This window comes from Dermacentor variabilis, chromosome 11 (assembly GCF_050947875.1).
Source record: "Dermacentor variabilis isolate Ectoservices chromosome 11, ASM5094787v1, whole genome shotgun sequence".
NCBI lineage: Eukaryota > Metazoa > Arthropoda > Arachnida > Ixodida > Ixodidae > Dermacentor > Dermacentor variabilis.
The window spans coordinates 10,309,669-10,329,664 of NC_134578.1; the positions used below are offsets into that span (position 1 = coordinate 10,309,669).

Consider the following 19,996-nt stretch of genomic DNA (forward strand, 5'->3'; position numbering starts at 1 on the left):
CAGGGAACATGACCCGACACCTCAAAGTGTCGTCACTGGGTTACTTCCAGGAACCGAACGGAGGGAGCGGGTCCTTTCTCTCATGCAAAGCTTAGAGTCAGCAGGGGGGGTCAGTGAAACAGAAAGCAATAAAAGAAAGGAAGGCTCGCTTCCCTCTTGAAATAAAAGTCCGGCCGTGCGATCGTGATGCACAGAGAACAGCAACAATGGCTATTCTGGTTGATAACTACAGAGTTATATTCCTGGCTCTTACACCTGAGCAGCCCTAAGGCTAGTTTGATAGACTTGTGAAGCAAACAGTAAGGCAGTTGTGATAACTAGTAGCTTACCTTAGACAGGATTTCCTCATCACCTGTGTCGGCTGTCTGCACTTCACAATCAACCTGCACAAAGATGATCTGTGAATGTGATGCTTACACGCTCCTGTATATTTCAAGCAGTAAACCCAGATAAGAAGAAGACAGATAAAATGGGAACTAGTCAGGGTAGACTGCATTCAAAAACATTGTCAGTTGCACATCCTCCACGTATTCAGTGGAGCAGTGGCCATAAGTTGCGCTTGTCTTTACTACGATTGCAAACAATATTGTCTATGATTGTGAACAATTATGTTTTCTATGAAATCAAGATATTGCATGTTCTTATGCTCTGTATTACCACTCCTGTAATGACCTTTTCATGTGGGTGACAGTATAAACAAACAAACAAGTGGATACACTGAACCAAAGTGCAACTGCATGCATGTACAGCACTGTACATAATTAAAGGGAGCACCCCATTAAATGGCTCTCATTTTGCTGGCATTCTATTTTCAAGTGCCAGCTTTAAGATATGCCAATGTACTGCACAGGTGTGTAGAAAAATTCCAGCGCCACCAACCTCGAGTGATCAGCTCCAATGCCAGGAAATTAAATGCTTGCCAGGGGAAAACATCCTACACACTTTATGCTCACGTGTTCCCTTTGACAGCAGACCTCATTGTAGAAGAGAAAATATCACAAGGAATTATACAATGCATTCGCCCATTTGTTATGATCTTGTATTGTTACTATCATTACCAATTCCATAGTGATATTAACTCTTATATCTAATCTGACTGCGCAAGGTATGTAAGAGTACAATAATGAGGTGATTTTATTGTAAAATGCCGGTCTTACGAATTTCGCCCAAATGAGCAATGCCATGGAGGGGGAGGAAGGAGATCAGTTGAATTGCATAGATAAGGATCATAATAGACTTTATAAAAGGGCATAGCCAGAACATTTTACATTGAGGTGCTAAGGATAAGGAGAGCAGTTAGAGGTTTCATTCATGAGGTGTTCACAGTTCAGTATTGCCGAACTTATAAAGCGAACAAAATTGATTGCGTTATACAATTTTCTACAAGCGCATTGAGGACTGCACATCTCAATGCTACGACATGGCTAATTACAGGACTCCACAGATTCCTTCGACAACCAGTGGCCTTGTATGTGTACCTGTACTTTAAAACTAGACCTTTTGCATTGCAGTTGGATTGAAATGCAGCTGTTGTGGCTAGAAACTGTGCTCATAAACTTAAGCTCAGGAGCAATTACTGAACAAATGACTTTTAAAATGGTCACCCTCCCGCCTCAACCACACTAATAATGCTACCAAAAACCTTGCTGAAACCACTGAATTGCAAATGCAAACTGACCTTTGGCTGCAAGTTTACTTCAGCTATGTCATCAGTCTGCAAGTCACAGTCAACCTTTGGGAGATACAAACCAGAAATTTTGTCTGTCTATAAAAACATTAAAATATATCCAAAAATAAAAATAAAATTTCAGCTCAACAAGTGAAAACTGAAGAAAAAGTTTAGAAGTCAACAAAAAATTACCATTTCGGTCTCCTCTGTTTGTGCATCATTATCAACCTGTAAAGTGAAATTTAAAAAAAAAAAAAACATTTTATGGTCTTCTTAACTGAATGCATGAGTTTCTAACTCAGACCAGATGCTTACACCCTAAAAATGCAATTTGACTTCACTACCACAAAATTACTTAAATGTGGTCCCCAAAGACAGCGCTTATATTTCAGTGCATATCATCTTTACTAATAAGAGCCCAACGAATCAATAACAATAACGGTTTTGGTTTCTGAACTGTGAAAAAAGAAAGCAGAGAATACCATGAAACATCAAGTAACAGTGCATGTTCAAATAAGTTCCTGCCTGCTACCCCTAATTCCCAATGTCATTTCGTGGCACAGTGAGACACCAACAAATTCTTTCTCAGCAGTGATACTTCCTTTCCATGGAGCCAATACAGATTCACCTTATACCATGTGATTCATGTAAATAGAACCAAACTTTAAATATACAATGGCATATCTTAGACAAACAAACAGTATATTTGCTGTACATATGCAAAAGCACAAAAGCAACACAGACAAAAGGAAGAAAAACACGAAAACACGGCGCTGACTCACAACTGATATATTGTTCAGCTAGATCACACATATATACAGGAACTCAATTCCAAAAATCCAGACATGCACAGGACAAATGGTGTGCTTCAATGATGTAATGAAAAAAGTGTGCACTATCAGGACTGATATAAATACCTAATTTCCTTCTCGTGAAGAATAACCAATGGTTCACTTATACATATACCCCACCCCCCTAATCTATATATTGTTTGCGGTTGTCTTGAGTTACTCAGACTGTTTCTAAAGAGTGATTAGTTTATTTTATTAATGCAAAATTTTAAATACTCATATTAGGACATGTCGTATTTGAACATTTGTAAAGTGTGCTCAGACAAGCCCAGTAAGATTTTTTACGTGGCTCTCTTTTTTTCGGGCTCTGAAGAAAGCCCGCAATGTATTAGAAAGATAACATAACTACATTTTTTCACGCCTGGATGGCAGTCCTCTCAATCTTGTTCTGAAGGAACAAAGCTCACATGGCAGTCATCAAAAAATGCCAACAAGTGTTTGCATTTCAGATCACCGCTGGCCTATCTCTAATCATTTAGGACAGTGGTGGATTTTGATATTTGAACTGAAGGTGCTGATGCACACTGGCTACTGCAGCCACTCACTTTCTTTCATTTAGTGGTGCAGGTGCAGGCTTTAATATTGCTATATTAAATATACTAATATTTAACAGCTGCAGGCTTTAAGCTGCAGGCTCCTGAAGTATGGGAGCACAGTTATGTCATTTTTGTATACAGCAGACCCTCATTCTTAATTTTCGAAAAGCACAAGAAAAGGCATGCTAACTGGGAAAACATACGATCCAAAGTAACTAAAGAAATTTCACAGACTCAACTGTAGTTAACATTTACGTAATGCGAAGCGTCGTGTAGATCGTTGTGGCATGAGACACAGGCGTGTCGAACTGGTGGTGCTCTGACAGTTCGAGATGCATTTCATTGTTTTTCTATTCCGTGATGTTTTAAGAGAGCGACGGGAAACCAAAACGAAGTCAAGCTGGAGGGCAACACCGGACGCCACCGATGCGAAATGTGGTGCTCAAATCGTGACGCCTGCAGCAGGGAACAGCGGCGCATTTCGATTATCTCCTTCTAAAGGCGTGCAGTATGTGTGCTACCAATGGCACTATGCATCACACGCTGCAAAATAGACAAGTGAAGATGTTCATCACAATAGGTCTGGCGGAGGTAGTTGTGAATGCGGCATGCGATGACCCGGGTGGAGATTCGCTGGTACCGAAATAAGAAACCAAAAGCGCCGTCATTTCCATGCGAGATGGGTGGCTATATACAGTTCTCAATCGTGCATGCCCCACACCTTTTTTTGTTCACATGGGATCTTGTAGCTGGAGAATGTATAGTACGATTGCAGTCTGCATGCAGCAGGGAACAGCGGCACTTCAGATCGCCTATTAAAAGTGTGTGCTATGCTTTCGACGGCACCACACACTGTGAAACTGACAGCCAAAGATGCTTATCGCAATGGGATTGGCGGTGATCGCTTTGAATGCCGCATGCGACGACTCCAGAGAAGATTTGCGGGTAGCAAAATGAGAAGCTGAATTCGCGCTGGCACTTTCACGTGAGATGGGCAGGTGAGTATTTAGGTGAAGGTGTCCTCAATTGCATGAAACTTGCACATTTTTTTTTTACATGGGATCTAGTGGCTGGAAAACTTGACACACGATTGCTGTTTGGCGACATACTGAATGTTGGTGCCGAAAAATTGTGTTTTCTGGTAACATATGAACTGGTAAAAATTGAGCATAACCCTATTGGGTCATTATTTGTGTTCTAAATTATGAACATTCGTGCTGGGAAAATGCACACAATGGGAACGTATCAACGAGGTTCTAGGTATTCATGGGCTTTCCTTAAAGCCATAAAGTCACAAGGAAACAACTTCATTGGGTGTTTTTGAGCACCCGCTAGTTAACTCACCGATCACACTTAAAAAAATAGCCAGAGTAACTCAAGATGACGGTCAACAATGTAACATTGGTCTTGTTGATCTAATGTGTGCCTTTCCATTCTTAAAGTTTGGTTCTAGTTACATGTAATAGCCTGTACATGAATGTATAGATCAAAATTTTTTTCTAGACATCACTGTTCACATCACTGCTGTTCCCTTCTCAGATGACACAAGAGAAACTACAGACTGCACGAGTTACTCAGACAGAATAAGCTCACTCTGTCCTCTTTCTGTTTTCGCTCCTCGGCAAGCTCTTCAGCGAGGCTCAGCATGGCATTCTTCAAGTCCTCATTGGCATCACTGCAACAAAGGGAACCCCCGCTGCTATTTCTGACACAAGAATTCCCAGTTACACAGCTCGTAGTACTGTACTACTTTTTGTTGGCTGTGAGAAACTTCAGTTATAAAATGATTTAGAAACAATGTGCTTAAAAATGTCCTCTTTCACTACCACTTTGCCCTCTTGCTATTTAGAAAACACAGTTCAAGCCTAGTCGAACTTAACCCTTTCCGTGCCAAGGATGAGTGATTCGTCTAGCCATTCCCTGAGATATATGCCAGTGAGGAGTCTCACACATTCTAGGATTTCCTTTCATCTGCTGAGTGCCACAGACGAGCGGCAGTCATTGCATCATTTTGGTGTGAATACTATGCTACTAGTAGATGGTACCAGAGTGCGGTTGGTAGAAATACAGCGATAGTCTAGATTTCCTGAGTTTTAAGAATGGCAGCTCACCGTAAAGTAGCTGCAGCAATAACAGCTACCTTTTTTACTGCCGTAATCACAGTGTTTTTGGGCGTTTCTTCACCGCAAGCAAGTGATTAAACCTGGAAAGTTTTAGTGAGACATGCCTGGAGCTTGAATTTAGTACTAACGATTATGAGGAAGATTTAGAGACTCTGGTGGCCTCTTTTGCATGGATGTGGCTTATCAAAAACACTTTGCCGAGTGCCTATGAAATTTTCTTTCTTCGCAGTACCAGAAATGATGTTTCGCATGGAGGACAATGAAAGCATGGTTGAGTTCTGTACCAAGAAATTCCGAGATTCATAAACTATTTCTGTAGCTGTGCTTTCTGCAGTTCAATAACATTAAGAAATTGACAGTAACAGACAAAAGAGATCAACAAATGAATTGCTAATACTGCAATTACAAGAACTGTTCCCTATGAATCAGTCCCTAGAAAATTCAGAAAGGTTTAGTGTTTTTCTAAAAAGCAATTTGGCCGAGAAAGGGCTACATCACTTAAAACTTCAGTGTCCTTTAGTCTAAACAGTCCATGTACTTCACAACAAAGATCTGTATAGAGCATCACGTGCCTCCTGAATGTCAGATCTAACTGCTGTGGATACATATGCGGCTAAATACAGCAGACCCCTGCTCATGATTTCCTCACTAGTATATTTCCCCGGCTACAATGTCTATGGATCTCAATCTCTGTGATGTTCACAGCATGCTGACAAAATTCATTTAATACTGCGGTTACATGAAAAGCATAGAAGTTCCCCTAAGTGAATGAAGCTTATAATAGTACTTGAACATGCCTGCACGGTCCCTGAAGCAAACAAGTGAATGACTTCTAAAAGGACATAAAACTAAGGTTTTGAATATCATAGCATGTGAGGCAGAATTCAGCACGTGAGATGGAATGTTGAAAGAACGACAAATACTTCTCTGTGTCTTTCTAATCTTGTTTCATGTGCTGTCTTTGATCTCAGGAAATGAATGAACAAACAAACAAACAAATCTGGAAACTAACAATGCAATAAATCAATACAGTGAAGAGAAAATGATACATGACAAACCTGATAAACTGCGCAGTCTCGCATGCTGCCTCCTTTTCCTGCCTGAGGTTGGACAGTGCGCCTTCCATCTCCTAGTGGTTTCCCACAGAAATTCACATATCTTAGCCTTTATAGTGAGTATATTATCACAGATGTTAATGAATCCAGGTATGATACAAAAATATTAAAAAATCAAATGACTGCTTTCAGAAAGTAAGGTAGCATGTGTCTACACAATTTCAAGTTGTTCAATACCAAAGCATGCAGTAGGACACATAAACATCTGCGGTGGATTGCAGGACTTGACACAGACAGTTCACTGATGGTACTTATCATAAGGAAAGTCCTGCAGAAGCAACAGTCACAAATGTGCTAACATGCAAGCCTTCAGCCAAAGCATGGAAATACAATGCATGTCAATGCATGTCAATACAAAATTCTGCATACTGCCAAGCTTACCTCACAGAGGTTTCATTAAAGCAGCATAAACAGTGAAATACATCTAAACGTTAACATTTCGTGCCTGGCCATACATCAGTCCATCACAAAAGACTACCCAGCTGCTCGTGAACATGCACATGAGAAATAAGCTTAGCACCAGATTCAGCCGATAACACTTGCACTTCTTTGACATTGGTTGTGTTGCTCAGCTACTGTAACAGCAACTATACGACAGCTAACTTTTAAACTCGATCAAGGATAGCACAATCTGAAATGCACACAATTATCTTGTTTTATTTGGCTGTTTAGAACAACTGCTGCATGCATACACCGGTCTTGAAAAGAAACGAAACCGTAGGCTGAGATGCACAAATGACTTATCCTGGTTATGCCAATAATATGCATGGATTTGGACGTTGAGAACAAAAATCTCTCTTATCTACTAGAACTTTTGAGTAATGCAGATGCCAACAGGAGGTTGACTAGACACCCTGAAGTCAGCTGGGATAATGTGTGCAGTGGCGGTGTTTCTTTTGACAGATGTACAGGCAGCATAGTATAACTACTCTACCTTCAGAAATTGTCTGAAGCAACCACGACAGCTTCAAAAATGCAGATGCTGTAGTTCCAAGATAACCTTTCCTTTCCGAACTATGGTCGCAAAGCAAGTAGGAAATTCAAAGCCCGAAAAACAGGACATTGGGCTTCGGTCTCCTATCTCAAATCTTGTCACACAATCACCTACCACCATGCAATTACACTTTCTGCAAGCAAGTGAAGTCAAAAGTAGGTCTACCTTCAGCTTCTCTTCCATCTGGGAAACCTGTGTCTCCTTCTCGAGAAGCAGCAGGACAGCCTTTTCACGCTCTTCCACTGGAACAGCCTCCATTTTGGCTGCGGCTAGGGCCTCCCTGGTGGCATGCGTACAGCCGAGCATGCAGCGGTGCCATTAGCACAAGCTTGGGTGTGAGCTTGCCAGTTTGAGCGCACTCTTGTGCTTAAGCATGCCGTTGCCACAGTCATACCTTCTGCCATGCCAAGAGCTAAGCATGCGAGCAGATTATTTTGACAAGCCTCAGCATAGCTGCAGGTAGTAGAGGTTGTCCCAGATCAAATTTAAGCAATAAGCAGTGAGACTATTTCTGGCCTTAGCAAGCTACATAGAACAAAGACAAATTTTTGTTTCTATTCCTTCTCGGGCACATACAAATCATGACAATGGCCAAACATGCAAACCGACTACAGTGAAACGCATCTTAATGCCCGCATATCATGCATGTTCGCATGACTCGAATTTGTAGCTCCTAAACCTACAGCACTTTGGCAGGTCACACGAGTCACTAAAGCTAGTGGTGATGACACTAATGATAAGCTCGGTATGAATAAATACAAGTCTCACAAGGACATCGCCAAAAGTGACAAGACAGTAAATGGCATGACACGGTCACCATTGAGACTTACTTGAGTGATGCGATTTCACTTTGTGCTTCTGCTAGATCATCGGCATTTGCCAATGCAAGCTGTTCGAAGTTGGCGACGCCCTCATAGAGACGTTCGTTCTCGGCCTGTAGCCAATTGAACAAAATTTTTACACCAGAAAAAAATTGACATCCCAAGAGAGCAGCAGCATTACAAACACAACAAACAAGCACTTCCAGCACTGAAGCATTAGTTTCAACTGTAAATCAGCAGGAGGTTTACGCCCATAACATATGGCTTTACACTTTGCAATGAAACCATAAATACACAAAATGCCTTCATTTCGTGTCTTTTGCAATACATTAATGCCAGACAATGTACTTGCGCCACTCTTGCTTCTGTGGAAATACTTCTCATAATTTCTTTCATTGTACTACTGCTTACATTTTAATAAGTATGCACAACAAATGTCCTAAGCTTCACTTATCACTAGGCTGCAAACATAACACACAGCTTCCTGTAGGCCATGCCGCAGCTTGTTTAGCTGAGGAAGCTAGGTTATGCTCCTTGGTATCGTGCTGCTTTATTATTTTAGAGCGCAGCTCTTTGGCGTCCGTTCCTGGGTTTCGCGTCGTCGTCGGCGTTGTCGTCGGCCTCGTAACCAGCTCCGCCCCCCTTTCATCCCCCCAGCGCTAGCAGCGACCGACTGATACCGCTGGATGCCGCTGACGCCGCTAGAGAGTCAAGATAACGTGACTGCATAGAACACCGTCGCCGCCATGCAGAAAGAGAAGGAAAGGGTCCCCCCCCCCCTGTTCTTGTGTGGCGGATAGGGTGCTCTTCAGTTGCCGACGCGCCGGTTATTTCACGTAGGCCCCGGCACGTCGACGAATACGTGACCACCTTCCCACAGCTAGACCTGGTTCTTAGCGCTGCGGAAGCGAGGGTATCATATTGTTTGTGTCGGCATCGGCGGTTGTCCCTGAAACCAACTCCGCAGCTGGGGTTGACTCACTATCGGCGTCAGCGGCATCAGTCAGTCGCTGCTATCTCTTCCCTCCTCCCTTTATCGTGTTGTCTGCTTGCTGCGCGCGCTTCTGCCCCCATCGTTTGCCGCTGGGTGTACACGCCGCCCCCCTCCCCCCTCTTCCTGCGAGTCTCCGGTTGTCAAAGCGCCGGCTCGAACTTAATTCCTTTCTTCGCTCCTCCTCCAATGCAACCCCTGTGCGGTGGCAATCAGAGAGCCAGATCGGTGGCGGCGGATCTGTATATGTGCACCGCCCGAGCCGAAATTGCCGCTGCCGTTCGCCCTGTGCGGTGGCAATCAGAGAGCCAGATCGGTGGCGGCGGATCTGTATATGTGCACCGCCCGAGCCGAAATTGCCGCTGCCGTTCGCCACTGCGAAATTATCTGCCAGTTCTTTCTGAGCCATGAGCGAGACGACCGATGAAAGTCCTCCGTCTGCTGCTGCTGCTGCTGCTGCTGCTAAACGAGCTGCCAGAGCAGAGGCCCAGCGCCGTCGCCGTCAGAATCCAGAGGTGCGTGCCGCCGAAGCAGAAGCTTACCGTCGCCGCCGTCGAGATGATCCAGGAGTACGCGTCGCCGAAGCAGAGGCTAAGCGCCGCTCACGAAAGACGTCGTGCACTTCCTGCAACTCGCATTAACCGTCCATCGATCCACACCGATGTTAGTAGTGGGGGACTTTAATGTTGACATAAAGACAAACAGCAATTTCCTAACACTTATGCGGGAGAACATCCCGTTCCTCTCGCTCGTAACGCGTCCCACGGCTGTGACAACCTCGCGAGGCACTTGTATAGATCTCGTCTTTGAGAATCAAGCATTGGTGTACCAAGTCGAACATATATCAGTCTATTTCTCCGACCACAAAGCTTCCTTCATGACTGTCAAGAACTGTTAGTGGAGTCTTTGTTAAAGGAATACGTGTGAAAAATAAAAAAAAAAATTCTGTGATAGCGCATACATGTGTTGCTCGATTTCTTTGCCTCAATCTATCGAAAAGGTGAAACAGCTTATTTGCTGCGCTCAAATTTCGCATTAGGAAGTAACGTAATCGTCGGTAATTTTTTTTGTTTTTTCATTTTAAAAGCCACAACCCATTCATCTACCCATCTTGTGGGTACAGAGTCTCTTATTCGGCTTAGCTTAGAATGTATTCCAACACTGCTAGTGGCCCCACATACAACAGCTCTGAAGAAGTGCATGCTTACAACCGTCAGTGCACAGCATCCTGCGAAGTATTCTAGTAGATAACTCTCCTGGTGCTGCACCTTATACGAACTGCCCTTCATAGGACAATGTTAAAGAAACATGTCAAAGAGACCTACAAGGACATGAGTGGCCTCAGGCCTCACGGCTGTTAACTCAGCCTACAAAGTAAGCGTACCTTCAGGGCCTCAATGGTCAAGGCATTGTTTGAACACACTCCATTCAGTCGCTGCAGCTCCATCTCCTTCTGAACACATTCGTCGTCGAGCTCCGACACCCTGTTGCTTATGTGCCTCCAGCGGAACATTGCATCAGCTGTTTAGAGTGGGTAACACCAAAGGAGCATGTAGAAGCACTGCAACTGCTCTTGTTTTTATGTGCTTAGAATATTGCAAATATGAATGTTATATCTTGTTAAACAAGCCCATATGCCCATAACCTTCGTAGTATTCAGTTGTCCCACCTGATTGTGTATATATTTAGAAGCACGCTACATTTTAATTATTAGGTGCAAGATAGTGTTCTGTAAAATACCACAAAAACCTCATTCTTTCTACATAGTGTAGCCACCAATGCATTTTTAGTCAAATTTATTGCTTTAATGAAAGCTTAAAGCAGTATGTCTTTTCAGTGCCTCACTTTGCATCCTCACATGTAGACCACCGCGGTAAACTTCAAGCCTTTGCACTGAACCACCACACCGCACGGTCAGTCCTTCATTCCAAAGAACAGGATGGAGTGCAATCACCTGCCTATCTTGGTCATCTTCATCTCAAATCCTGAATCATTCAAGACTGCAGTTGAAGATGTAATGCAACAGACCCGCTTTTCTTTGCAGTAGACTCCAATTATATCTGCACCAGTTATTTTGATTATGCACTTTTTCTATCCCAACTGAAGGGTCGTAGCCAGCACCTATACATTTCTATCAGACAAAAATTATTTTGATCCTGAAATCATTCCTCACCAGAGCTATACAAACCTGACTGGTCAGAATGCATATGCCTGATCACAATGCTAACCATAACCGAAAGCCCAATGGCTGCAGCATCTGTCTTGATTGTGCCAGGGGACAGTAAACTTGTTGAATATGCATGATCTCCCCATGAAAATGCCTTCAGCAGTTTTTGAAGCAAAAACAGCTGCTCCATAATGAATCATTACCATATTTACTTGATATTAATGCCCACCTTCTTGCTAAAAAATGAGTCCAACACTGCTTGCACATTACTATCGCATAGGAAACTGAAACCGCATTCTCAGCGTTATCAACAGCCTACCACCAGAACTATTGTCATGGCCATTGCCACACAACATGACAACAGAACAAGTTTTTAACAGTGACAATGCGCCATTTTGAGGCTTTAATTACAAAAATTCACTCAAACATTAAGTTATTTTACATGCCGAACTAATGGCAACAGAGTCTTGTTGCATGTTTACAGCACTCATGACACTTGCACGTGTTGTAAGGTGAACTGGCAAAGTGTTAAGTCTAGGCATAAGCAGTCATCCAAAAGGTTCAACAAATGCAGAATATCAAATGCAATGTATTCCAATGTAAACTGCATGTCATGGTCCATAGACAACAATAGAAAGCCAGACATACTCGATCATGTGTTCAAGCTCATGCCTAGATATATACAGTTAAACCTCAACATAAGGAACTTAAACATAAAGTATTTAATGAAAGCTTTTTGTCCACAGAAAATTATGTATTTTGAACCCCAATATAAAAAAGTGTGTTTATACATGACTTCGATATAAAAAATTTCCCTGCCACGCCGGAGGAGTACCAATACAATAAATCAAAAGTTCTGCAGATGTAGATGGTCGAATGGTTGAATTACAAGTGGCTATTTGCAAACGCACCTCTCGAATTGTGCGCCCCATGCGCACACTGTATGCTTTGGGTGAGAGTGAAAGCATGCAAGGGTGAGCAGAGAAGGACTGCGGCTTGATAAGCGCCGTCTTCCCGTGCGAGCAAGGGAAGAGGGGGGAGGGAAGCGAGGCCAGGGTAATGTGATCAAGCACGTGCAAGGGAGGTGGGGCAGCAGGCTGGCACGCGTCTCCTTTTCTAGTGTGGCCATGGTTGTCAGCATGGCTGGGCACATACACAGCCCGCACACTCTGTTTTAAAGGTAATCAGCCACGTGTGCAGACTGGGCATGTCGAGATGACATGGCATCCATGTACGCTGTCTTCCTGCGCATTTAGTAATGGAGGTTGCCTAATCTCAAGTTTCAGAAAGATGTCAAAGCGAGAGGCAGACGAAGCATTCGCTACCCGCTGCCCGTGCTTTTCACGATAGCGTGACACCACTGTGGGCGACACTATCAGCCCCGGAGGCGACGTTGGCTGATAGCGTGACTGACGTCGTGGCTGGCTTCACTTTGCACCACCGATGTCAAGATATCAGCAAAACGGCATGAAGCCTTATCATTTGTTGCCAACTCTCAAGTTCAACGAAATGAATATTTCTTTCTCGCTAAAATTTGCTTTTTCCAATTGCCCAATAATTCAGAGAAATTCACAGCCGCCTCCACGTAGAAAAATCCATCAGCAACTGTACTCATTTGCATGAAAGGTCAAATTTCAATTTAACAAAATTTCGATATAAAGCAAATTGCCGATTTTACCGACTTCATTACACAGTAAAATCTCAATACAACAAACTGCAGCGGACCGCGGTAAATTGTTCGTTATTCTGAAATATTGTTATAGTGAAAGCCCATCAACCTATCAGTTCATAAGTTGTCACCATATGAGCTATCCACAAAAATATCAATGTTGGCTCTTGGCACGTGCTGTTGCTATTCTTCATAGATTCTGCCACCACGCACCATCGAAGCACTATACAATAAGAGCGACGTGTGCAAAACAGACGCTGATGCCGAGAAAACTACCGACAAAAAAGTAGCTCTACCTCACCTCCAAAGTGCAGTGTTTCTTGCTTTTTGTTTGTTATTCACATTTTTCACTGTGGACACCGCAACTGTCTCGCTCAAGGCAAACACCAGGGGACGTACTCTGTAAGAGTCCACCTAGTGGACACGTCCATTTCGTCTGCTGCTGCAGTGCTAATTGGCTGTGGCGCCTCGCTGCCACACGCGCAGCCCAGCCCAGCCAATCAGAACTTCAAGAGCAGACAAAATGGACATGTCCACTAGATGGACTCTTACAGAGCACTTACCCTGAACTATGTCAAAGCGCAAGTGCGTGTAAACGACAGCATCTGGAAAGTGCAAAGTGCGACCGTGTGGCAGCCATGCAAGTACGGAGGTTACATTTCACTGCGCATGTAGTTAGTACGACCGCAGAAAGAAGTGAAAGAGAAAGAGGCATGCACAGAAAGAAGGGTGAAAGAAGGAAGAGAGGCGCCTCCACTGCTAGGTGACACTTTTCTGGGTAAAGCATGCGCTCGCAAAACCTGATGTGTCGTCACCTCCGCTCATCCGTTTTCCTTTTTACTCATGGGGCGCCGTCTCGGGTTTTCCCAACCCATGCACCGTGATGTCCACTCTCTGCGCCTTGTCGTCTGCTAGCCTACTGTTTTGGCTGTCGCGAAGGATACACGGAAGACTAAGAATTTTCCAGATTTCGGAATATTAGTTTGTAGCACTGAGGCGTTAGCCTCACATTGTCGAAACCTCGTTATTATTGTCGAAACCTCATTAATTCGACATTCATTTAATTTGAAGATTTTTTCCGGTCCCGTGAAATTCAAATTAACGGGGTTTTACTGTATAAGAAGCCAGCAGGGGATTTCTGAAAAGTTGGTTAATCTGAAAAGTCCGTTAATGTGGTGTTCGTAGTAACTAGGTTTCATTGTATTGAGGTTTAACTGTGTGTGCCCTTTTTGATAAACCATCAGTTGGAAGTGAGCACTTGTGTTGGTTCATTTGTCCAGAGACGTGACACGCCCCACTGCGGCCACCACCTAAAGCACCATGAACAAGTCTCTTTGTTTTTGCTGCACCTTGCTTTCCTTACTCACTGCGAATCAGCAAGCACGCAGCCACAGAGCATCCAGTACGCAGGAAGCGTTGTCACATGTCAGCGGAGCTGGATAGTGACGTTGCCGCACCATTTCAAGCAGGCGATTGACAAACAAAACGGTGGCCATGACGTCTTTTCACCGCCAGCAATCACTTCTGGCCTTTTTCTCTTTCTGTTATCAAAAATTCATTCACCAGGATACAAAAATATTTTGTTAAGGCAAGAATTTTCTTGTCTCTGGTTTTTGTTTTCACGGTGTGCAACTGTATCCATTTCCTTTGTGTAGACATGTTTCACTACTCTCTGCAACAACTGACAGCCTCAAAAGCAATATGAACAAATTAATTTTTTCAGTAAGGCAATCATAAGTTCAATGTCAAATTTTCAAGCATGTGATGGATACTTCAAACACAAAGCTTTTGTTCTAGTGAATGGTTTTAGCTTTTACAAGTTAGTGGTATAACATAACATCATCTGTCTGACAGCAGTGTACATGAATATTTTTGTAAGACATGGAACAGAAAAGTAGCACTCACAGATGTCTGATCGATGTTCAAGTGCATTTGCCACCGCACTGGAAAAGAAGCGAATTTTGCAAGTGAACAAGATGAACAAGCTAAGCAGCAACAGTTATCCGCCACTGACAGTAAATAAGAGCCAAGGGGAAGAACACTGGAACAAGAACTCACTCTAATGAAAGTTTGTTCAAAGAAGACAAAGTCGCTGCATTTTCACGTTCCAGTTGCTCCAAGTAGTCCAAGGTTTTGCGCTGGCTTTCATGGAAATCTCTTATCATCTCTTTCTTGACATCCGCCTGAACCTTCAGTTCGTTCTCCAGATGCTGCTTCATTTCCTGTAGAACCGACAAAGAATCAAACTGAAGCACTGAAGAATATATTTGGGAAAGAGAAAAAAGAAAGGAAATCACTAGACCCCAAGGACTATCTAAATTCTTGAATGCAATGACTGCAAATAACAGTTATGAGCCCTCGACTGATGGATAGATTTACGGAATGCTATGCGATCACGAGACGCCCCTGGTATTTTGTGATAACTATTGAAAGAACTTGATGAGAACTTATTATTGAATTAAAAATCATTGCCAGCACTATATTTGTGTTCAAAACAAGAACTGTTTGCACACTCCCAGTGAGCAGAAAATTAGTTGGATGAGAAATTCATCATGACTTCTCTATCTTGATGCATGTAAATTAATGACAGCTGCTGAGCAATACTTATCTTTAGAAGGTTAATGAAAAAAAGTGCAAGAGTGTGTTCTCGTTAAGGCAACACAGTCCCCACCTGGAGTTCATTAAAGTCCTTGAGCTTCTCTCCTAAGGCCTGTTTCTCAGCCATCAGAGTGTCTGGAAGAAAGGACATTGGTCAATGGAGCACATAACTTCACAAACCTTACCAGATAGGCAGTTCAATGAACACTCCACTCTCTTCCCCAGGATTTGGCATTTGTCATTTTCTTGCCCGACATTTTGCGGATACTTATAGTACAAGGCTTACAGTGTCACAAAGTTAACAAGCGAGGCCTTGGCAAAACGGTGTTCTTTATAGCGGTTAGCACTCAGAGAGTGCACATACCACTGCGCATTTTGTCATTCTCATTCAAGTGGCCGACGGCAGCAGGTACCAGCCTATCTCGCGTCAATATGTTCTCCAAATGTGAGCGCCAGCAAAGAAAGCTATACAAGCCCTGTATGCTTACTATCAAGGTAGGTGCAAGTAAACAGACTCCTGTTCTACATAATTAAAAAAAGAAAACTGGCAACATAATGTAGGCTCATGGGCATCTCTAATACACCAACTTCTCAGTGGAAAAAAAGCTTGTTTGATTTAACTAATTTTCTATGATTTAGCTATTATATACATGCCACTGGGTATATGCCCATTTTTGGCTAATCCTCAAGAATGGGTATGCGCCAATGCAACACAAGGAATATAGAAGCTGTAACCTTTGCAGTGCATAAACATAACCACTGCATGAGACTACACAATGCAGAAGATGGAAACAAACACTTTTACATATTGCCGGTAGTTGTACAGCATTTATTTCAACACTTCACAAAAGCTTCGCTTATCATATACTCCAACATATGGATTGAATCTGCATGGGTAGCCCACTGGGCACAGCCCGGTTAACCTCCCTGCTTTTCTCTTACGACTTTCTCTCTCTCTTTGAATCTGCATAATTATTTTTATTTTCAGTTTCTGCATCAAAAATGCTTATTCCTGCTAGCTTTTTGTGATGCATAAACTCGTAGGTCAAACGTAAGATTTTTTACAGAGGCTGTTTTATGTCTGCACTGAATGAAACTAGGTTTATATGTGGTCCAAAATTTTGCTGCACTTGGCTTCTAGAAAAAAAACCATCTCCACACACAGGCAATTTCAGTCACCATTGAAGCCTTTACAGTTAATATCCACAGAATTGCCAATGGCCACTGATGTGCACAGCAGTTACAGAAAAAAAACTACTTGAAAACACTTGGAATAACGCAGCAGCATTCAATACTGTGAATACACCAAGGAGGTCACTTACATGACAGCGGCAAAACATGAGCCTGCACACAGCAAACAGTTAGCAAAAACTAAAATTAACTCTTTCCCAGACGTGACCATTTGCAGTGCTAGTGATTTGTGTAGATGATGATCAGGTTAAAGTGAAAACCTTGAGCTATAAAGCTCTTACAAAAATTAACATAATGTAAATGTTTTAGATCCATTTTTGCCATCACTTAGGAAGTTGAATGGAAAATGCAGCAGCTTTAATGGAAGGAGCAAGGAACAGACTTGGACAATACCTTTCTCAGCAGTCAGCGTTCTCATAGTGGTGTCATTGAGCACTTCCCTGAAAGAGAGAAAATGGCCCATGAGGTTTCCGTCAAAATGAGGAATCTGCACCCATGCCAGCGTTTACGTGGCTGCAAATTGTGGTTATAGCATGCTGCACGTTCTAGTGGAAAATGCTTACTACCTTTGCAAACAGTTGCACCATAGTATATGCGTGTCAAGACTTTTACAATTACACTTCCATTAATTTGACTCCGGTTAATTCAATCCTGGCTGAAGGTCCCGGCAGGTGCTAATGCATGTTTGCGAGCCCAAACTGTGATTGCTTCGATCTTAAAATTAACCTTTGCCGTGTTATTCGAACTTGACCAGTCAGCACACACACCCCTGACTCTGACTGGTGACCCTGATAGCAACTCCTTTAGAGGGAGTATCTGTCTCAGCAGAGCTTAGGGGTCAGTGAGCACATTGAAGACAATCACTCGTCAGAAATGCCTATTCTCAGTCTGCCCTGGGAAGATGAAGCTCACAATTTTTATTATAGTATTTACTCACTTCTAACATGTACATTTCTTTGTAAATAAAATTGGGCCGAGAATTGCCTGCGTGGTGCAACAAACAAGAAACCAATACTGCCTTTAGAATGTTAGTATGTCCTACCACATAACACAGCCAAAAAGTCAGCTTCACCACATTGTTATGTGGTGCAGCTGACTTTAAGAAACAAGCCACCATTGTGCTACAATATTTTTTGCTAAAAGATCATGTGTGCATTAGAGTTCTGCTCTGTTTTGGAGCTTTAATGTAATTGCTACATTCTCTACTTCGAACACACAAATAGTGGACATGCATTTGGTTCTGGGGCATGTTAGAATCGGACAACTACTGCCAAATGAATCAGCAGTGCATTTTGTCATTTTTTTCTGCATCTTGATTAATTCCACCCACTGGATAATTCGATCACTTTCGTTGGTTCCATCAGGGCCAAATTAATGGGAGTAAATTGTATGCAAAAGTGGCCCGCACAATGCATGACAATGATAGAGCACAGTAGACTACAAGGTAGTTAGCTGAACAAAGGGTGCCAACTTGTCAAGAAAAGAATACTAAATTCAGAATTTCGATGTTACATATGGTTATCCCAAATACACAGGGAAGCGAAAATCTTGGAATCAGGTTTGATAAAGTTCGGCAATTTGAGCACTGCCGACACCAAATGGCTGGCATTACAGCCGACATTCAAAAGGCAAAGCTCAGATGGTCTCGTTACAAAATTCACAAGTGAGAAGAACGTAAGGAGGCAATGGACACAGGAGCTGAAGGCAAGAGAAAATCGGGTCATGCTGTGAAAAGCTGGAAAGATTATCTAGCACCACCTCAAAACCAAGATGATGAACAACTGTAGATGAGGAAATGACAGGGCAAAAAGTAAGCACAACTTTTATGTTAGTGAAGCCACGCAGGAAATGAGATCCTGCTGTTAAGGAAAAAGAGAAGTGTCATTACTTGTCATGCAGGGAGCTGCACTCATGTATTAGTTGCTGCAGTGCGTTGCCTGTGGCCTCGATGACTGCCAGTGTTGACATGTTGTTCAAGTCCAGCTGGGCACACAGGCTTTCTGCCAGCTTTCGCAGGCACGCATCCAGCAGTGCCTTTTCTTCCTGGGAAAGAGCGAGACAGAACAGCACTCAGAGGAATGACTATGCCAACCAATATTACAATGAACACAACCTTCCAAGGCAGCAACTACATATTACCATGGGCACCACAAATGTGAGCAAATGAGCGTAACCTAGGCTTGTACACGATTTTTCTAGTCATCCACTATAACATACTACAGTCAACTTCTATTAATTCGACCCGAACAGAAACAACAAAATTGGTCGAATTATCCGACAGGTCAAATTAAACAAAATGCAGAAAAAAAACTCCATTTTTGAAGTCCGCTTTACCACATTACATTGGTGTTATCTGGTAAAGCATGTGACAGCGGCAAAGGTGTTTTGTTTTCGTAATGGATAGCACCACCCAAGCAATTTTCGGACGAATTTTTAGGAAAAAAAAAAAGACATGTTAGAATTGGGCCCATACTGTAACAAATCATTGTGAGCTACCATTTTTGCTTGAATATCTTCTCAAGGCAGGCCAAAAATAAGCAAACAGTTTGATAACTGCGCAAACAAATGACCACATAGAGAGAGCACACAAGGACAGTGCGTGCCTGTCCTTGTGCGCTCTCTCTACGTGGTCATTTGTTCGCACATTTATAAAACTGTTTGCTAATATGCACCAACTCGCCCAACAAGCTCTTCTAAACCAAAAATAAATGTTTTTTTACCGGAGATGACACATGTTCAATGCTTTCTTTGTACCATAAGCACTGCCGAGACAGACGCTGTCACTACTGAAGTCAACACTACAGGGGTCAGGCGGGTGTATGATGATCAGCCAAGTTCAAATTATCCAGAAAAGGATAATTTAGAGATCAGAATAACGAAAGGTTGGTCCCATAGAAATTTGTAGGCATCAGCCAAGGCCTTCGGTCAGGAGTGAATCAACAAGAGTCGAATTAACCGAAGTCAACTGCATCTGTAGCAAAAGCTTCTACGCCGAGGCAATGGTGGCCAGCCGAGATGTGGTGGACTGTGGTGGCGCTGCAGTTGCCAGAACAGAGCTCACATAACAGAATAAACAACTATACTTCCAAACGCCTCTACATCAAACATTAAAAACAACGAAGTGTCAGTACTGCCTACACTAATGCCTTCATGTGTACATATAGTGGCCATGATTCTTAATAACAGGTAGTGTTGGTGCACACTTAATACAACCTGTGGGGGCCAGAACTTGTTTTATTGCGATAGCAATTATACGGACACTCTTGGCACA

The 19,996-nt window shown here is 42.8% G+C and overlaps 1 protein-coding gene across 1 annotated transcript in view; it reads right to left on the bottom strand.

Annotated features, from left to right (window-relative positions):
• The window catches only part of LOC142564329 (uncharacterized), a 70,216-nt gene that overhangs the window by 22,490 nt on the left and 27,730 nt on the right, over positions 1 to 19,996 (bottom strand). Inside the window, exons 12-24 of the mRNA XM_075675297.1 lie at positions 18,614 to 18,768; positions 17,119 to 17,165; positions 15,608 to 15,669; positions 14,995 to 15,158; positions 14,842 to 14,879; positions 10,485 to 10,621; positions 8,119 to 8,222; positions 7,454 to 7,568; positions 6,238 to 6,308; positions 4,650 to 4,731; positions 1,862 to 1,897; positions 1,679 to 1,732; positions 330 to 383 (exon numbers count right to left, since the gene is read on the bottom strand). Of these exons, the coding sequence (XP_075531412.1) occupies positions 330 to 383; positions 1,679 to 1,732; positions 1,862 to 1,897; positions 4,650 to 4,731; positions 6,238 to 6,308; positions 7,454 to 7,568; positions 8,119 to 8,222; positions 10,485 to 10,621; positions 14,842 to 14,879; positions 14,995 to 15,158; positions 15,608 to 15,669; positions 17,119 to 17,165; positions 18,614 to 18,768 (1,119 nt within the window). The remainder of the gene's footprint in view (positions 1 to 329; positions 384 to 1,678; positions 1,733 to 1,861; positions 1,898 to 4,649; positions 4,732 to 6,237; positions 6,309 to 7,453; positions 7,569 to 8,118; positions 8,223 to 10,484; positions 10,622 to 14,841; positions 14,880 to 14,994; positions 15,159 to 15,607; positions 15,670 to 17,118; positions 17,166 to 18,613; positions 18,769 to 19,996) is intronic.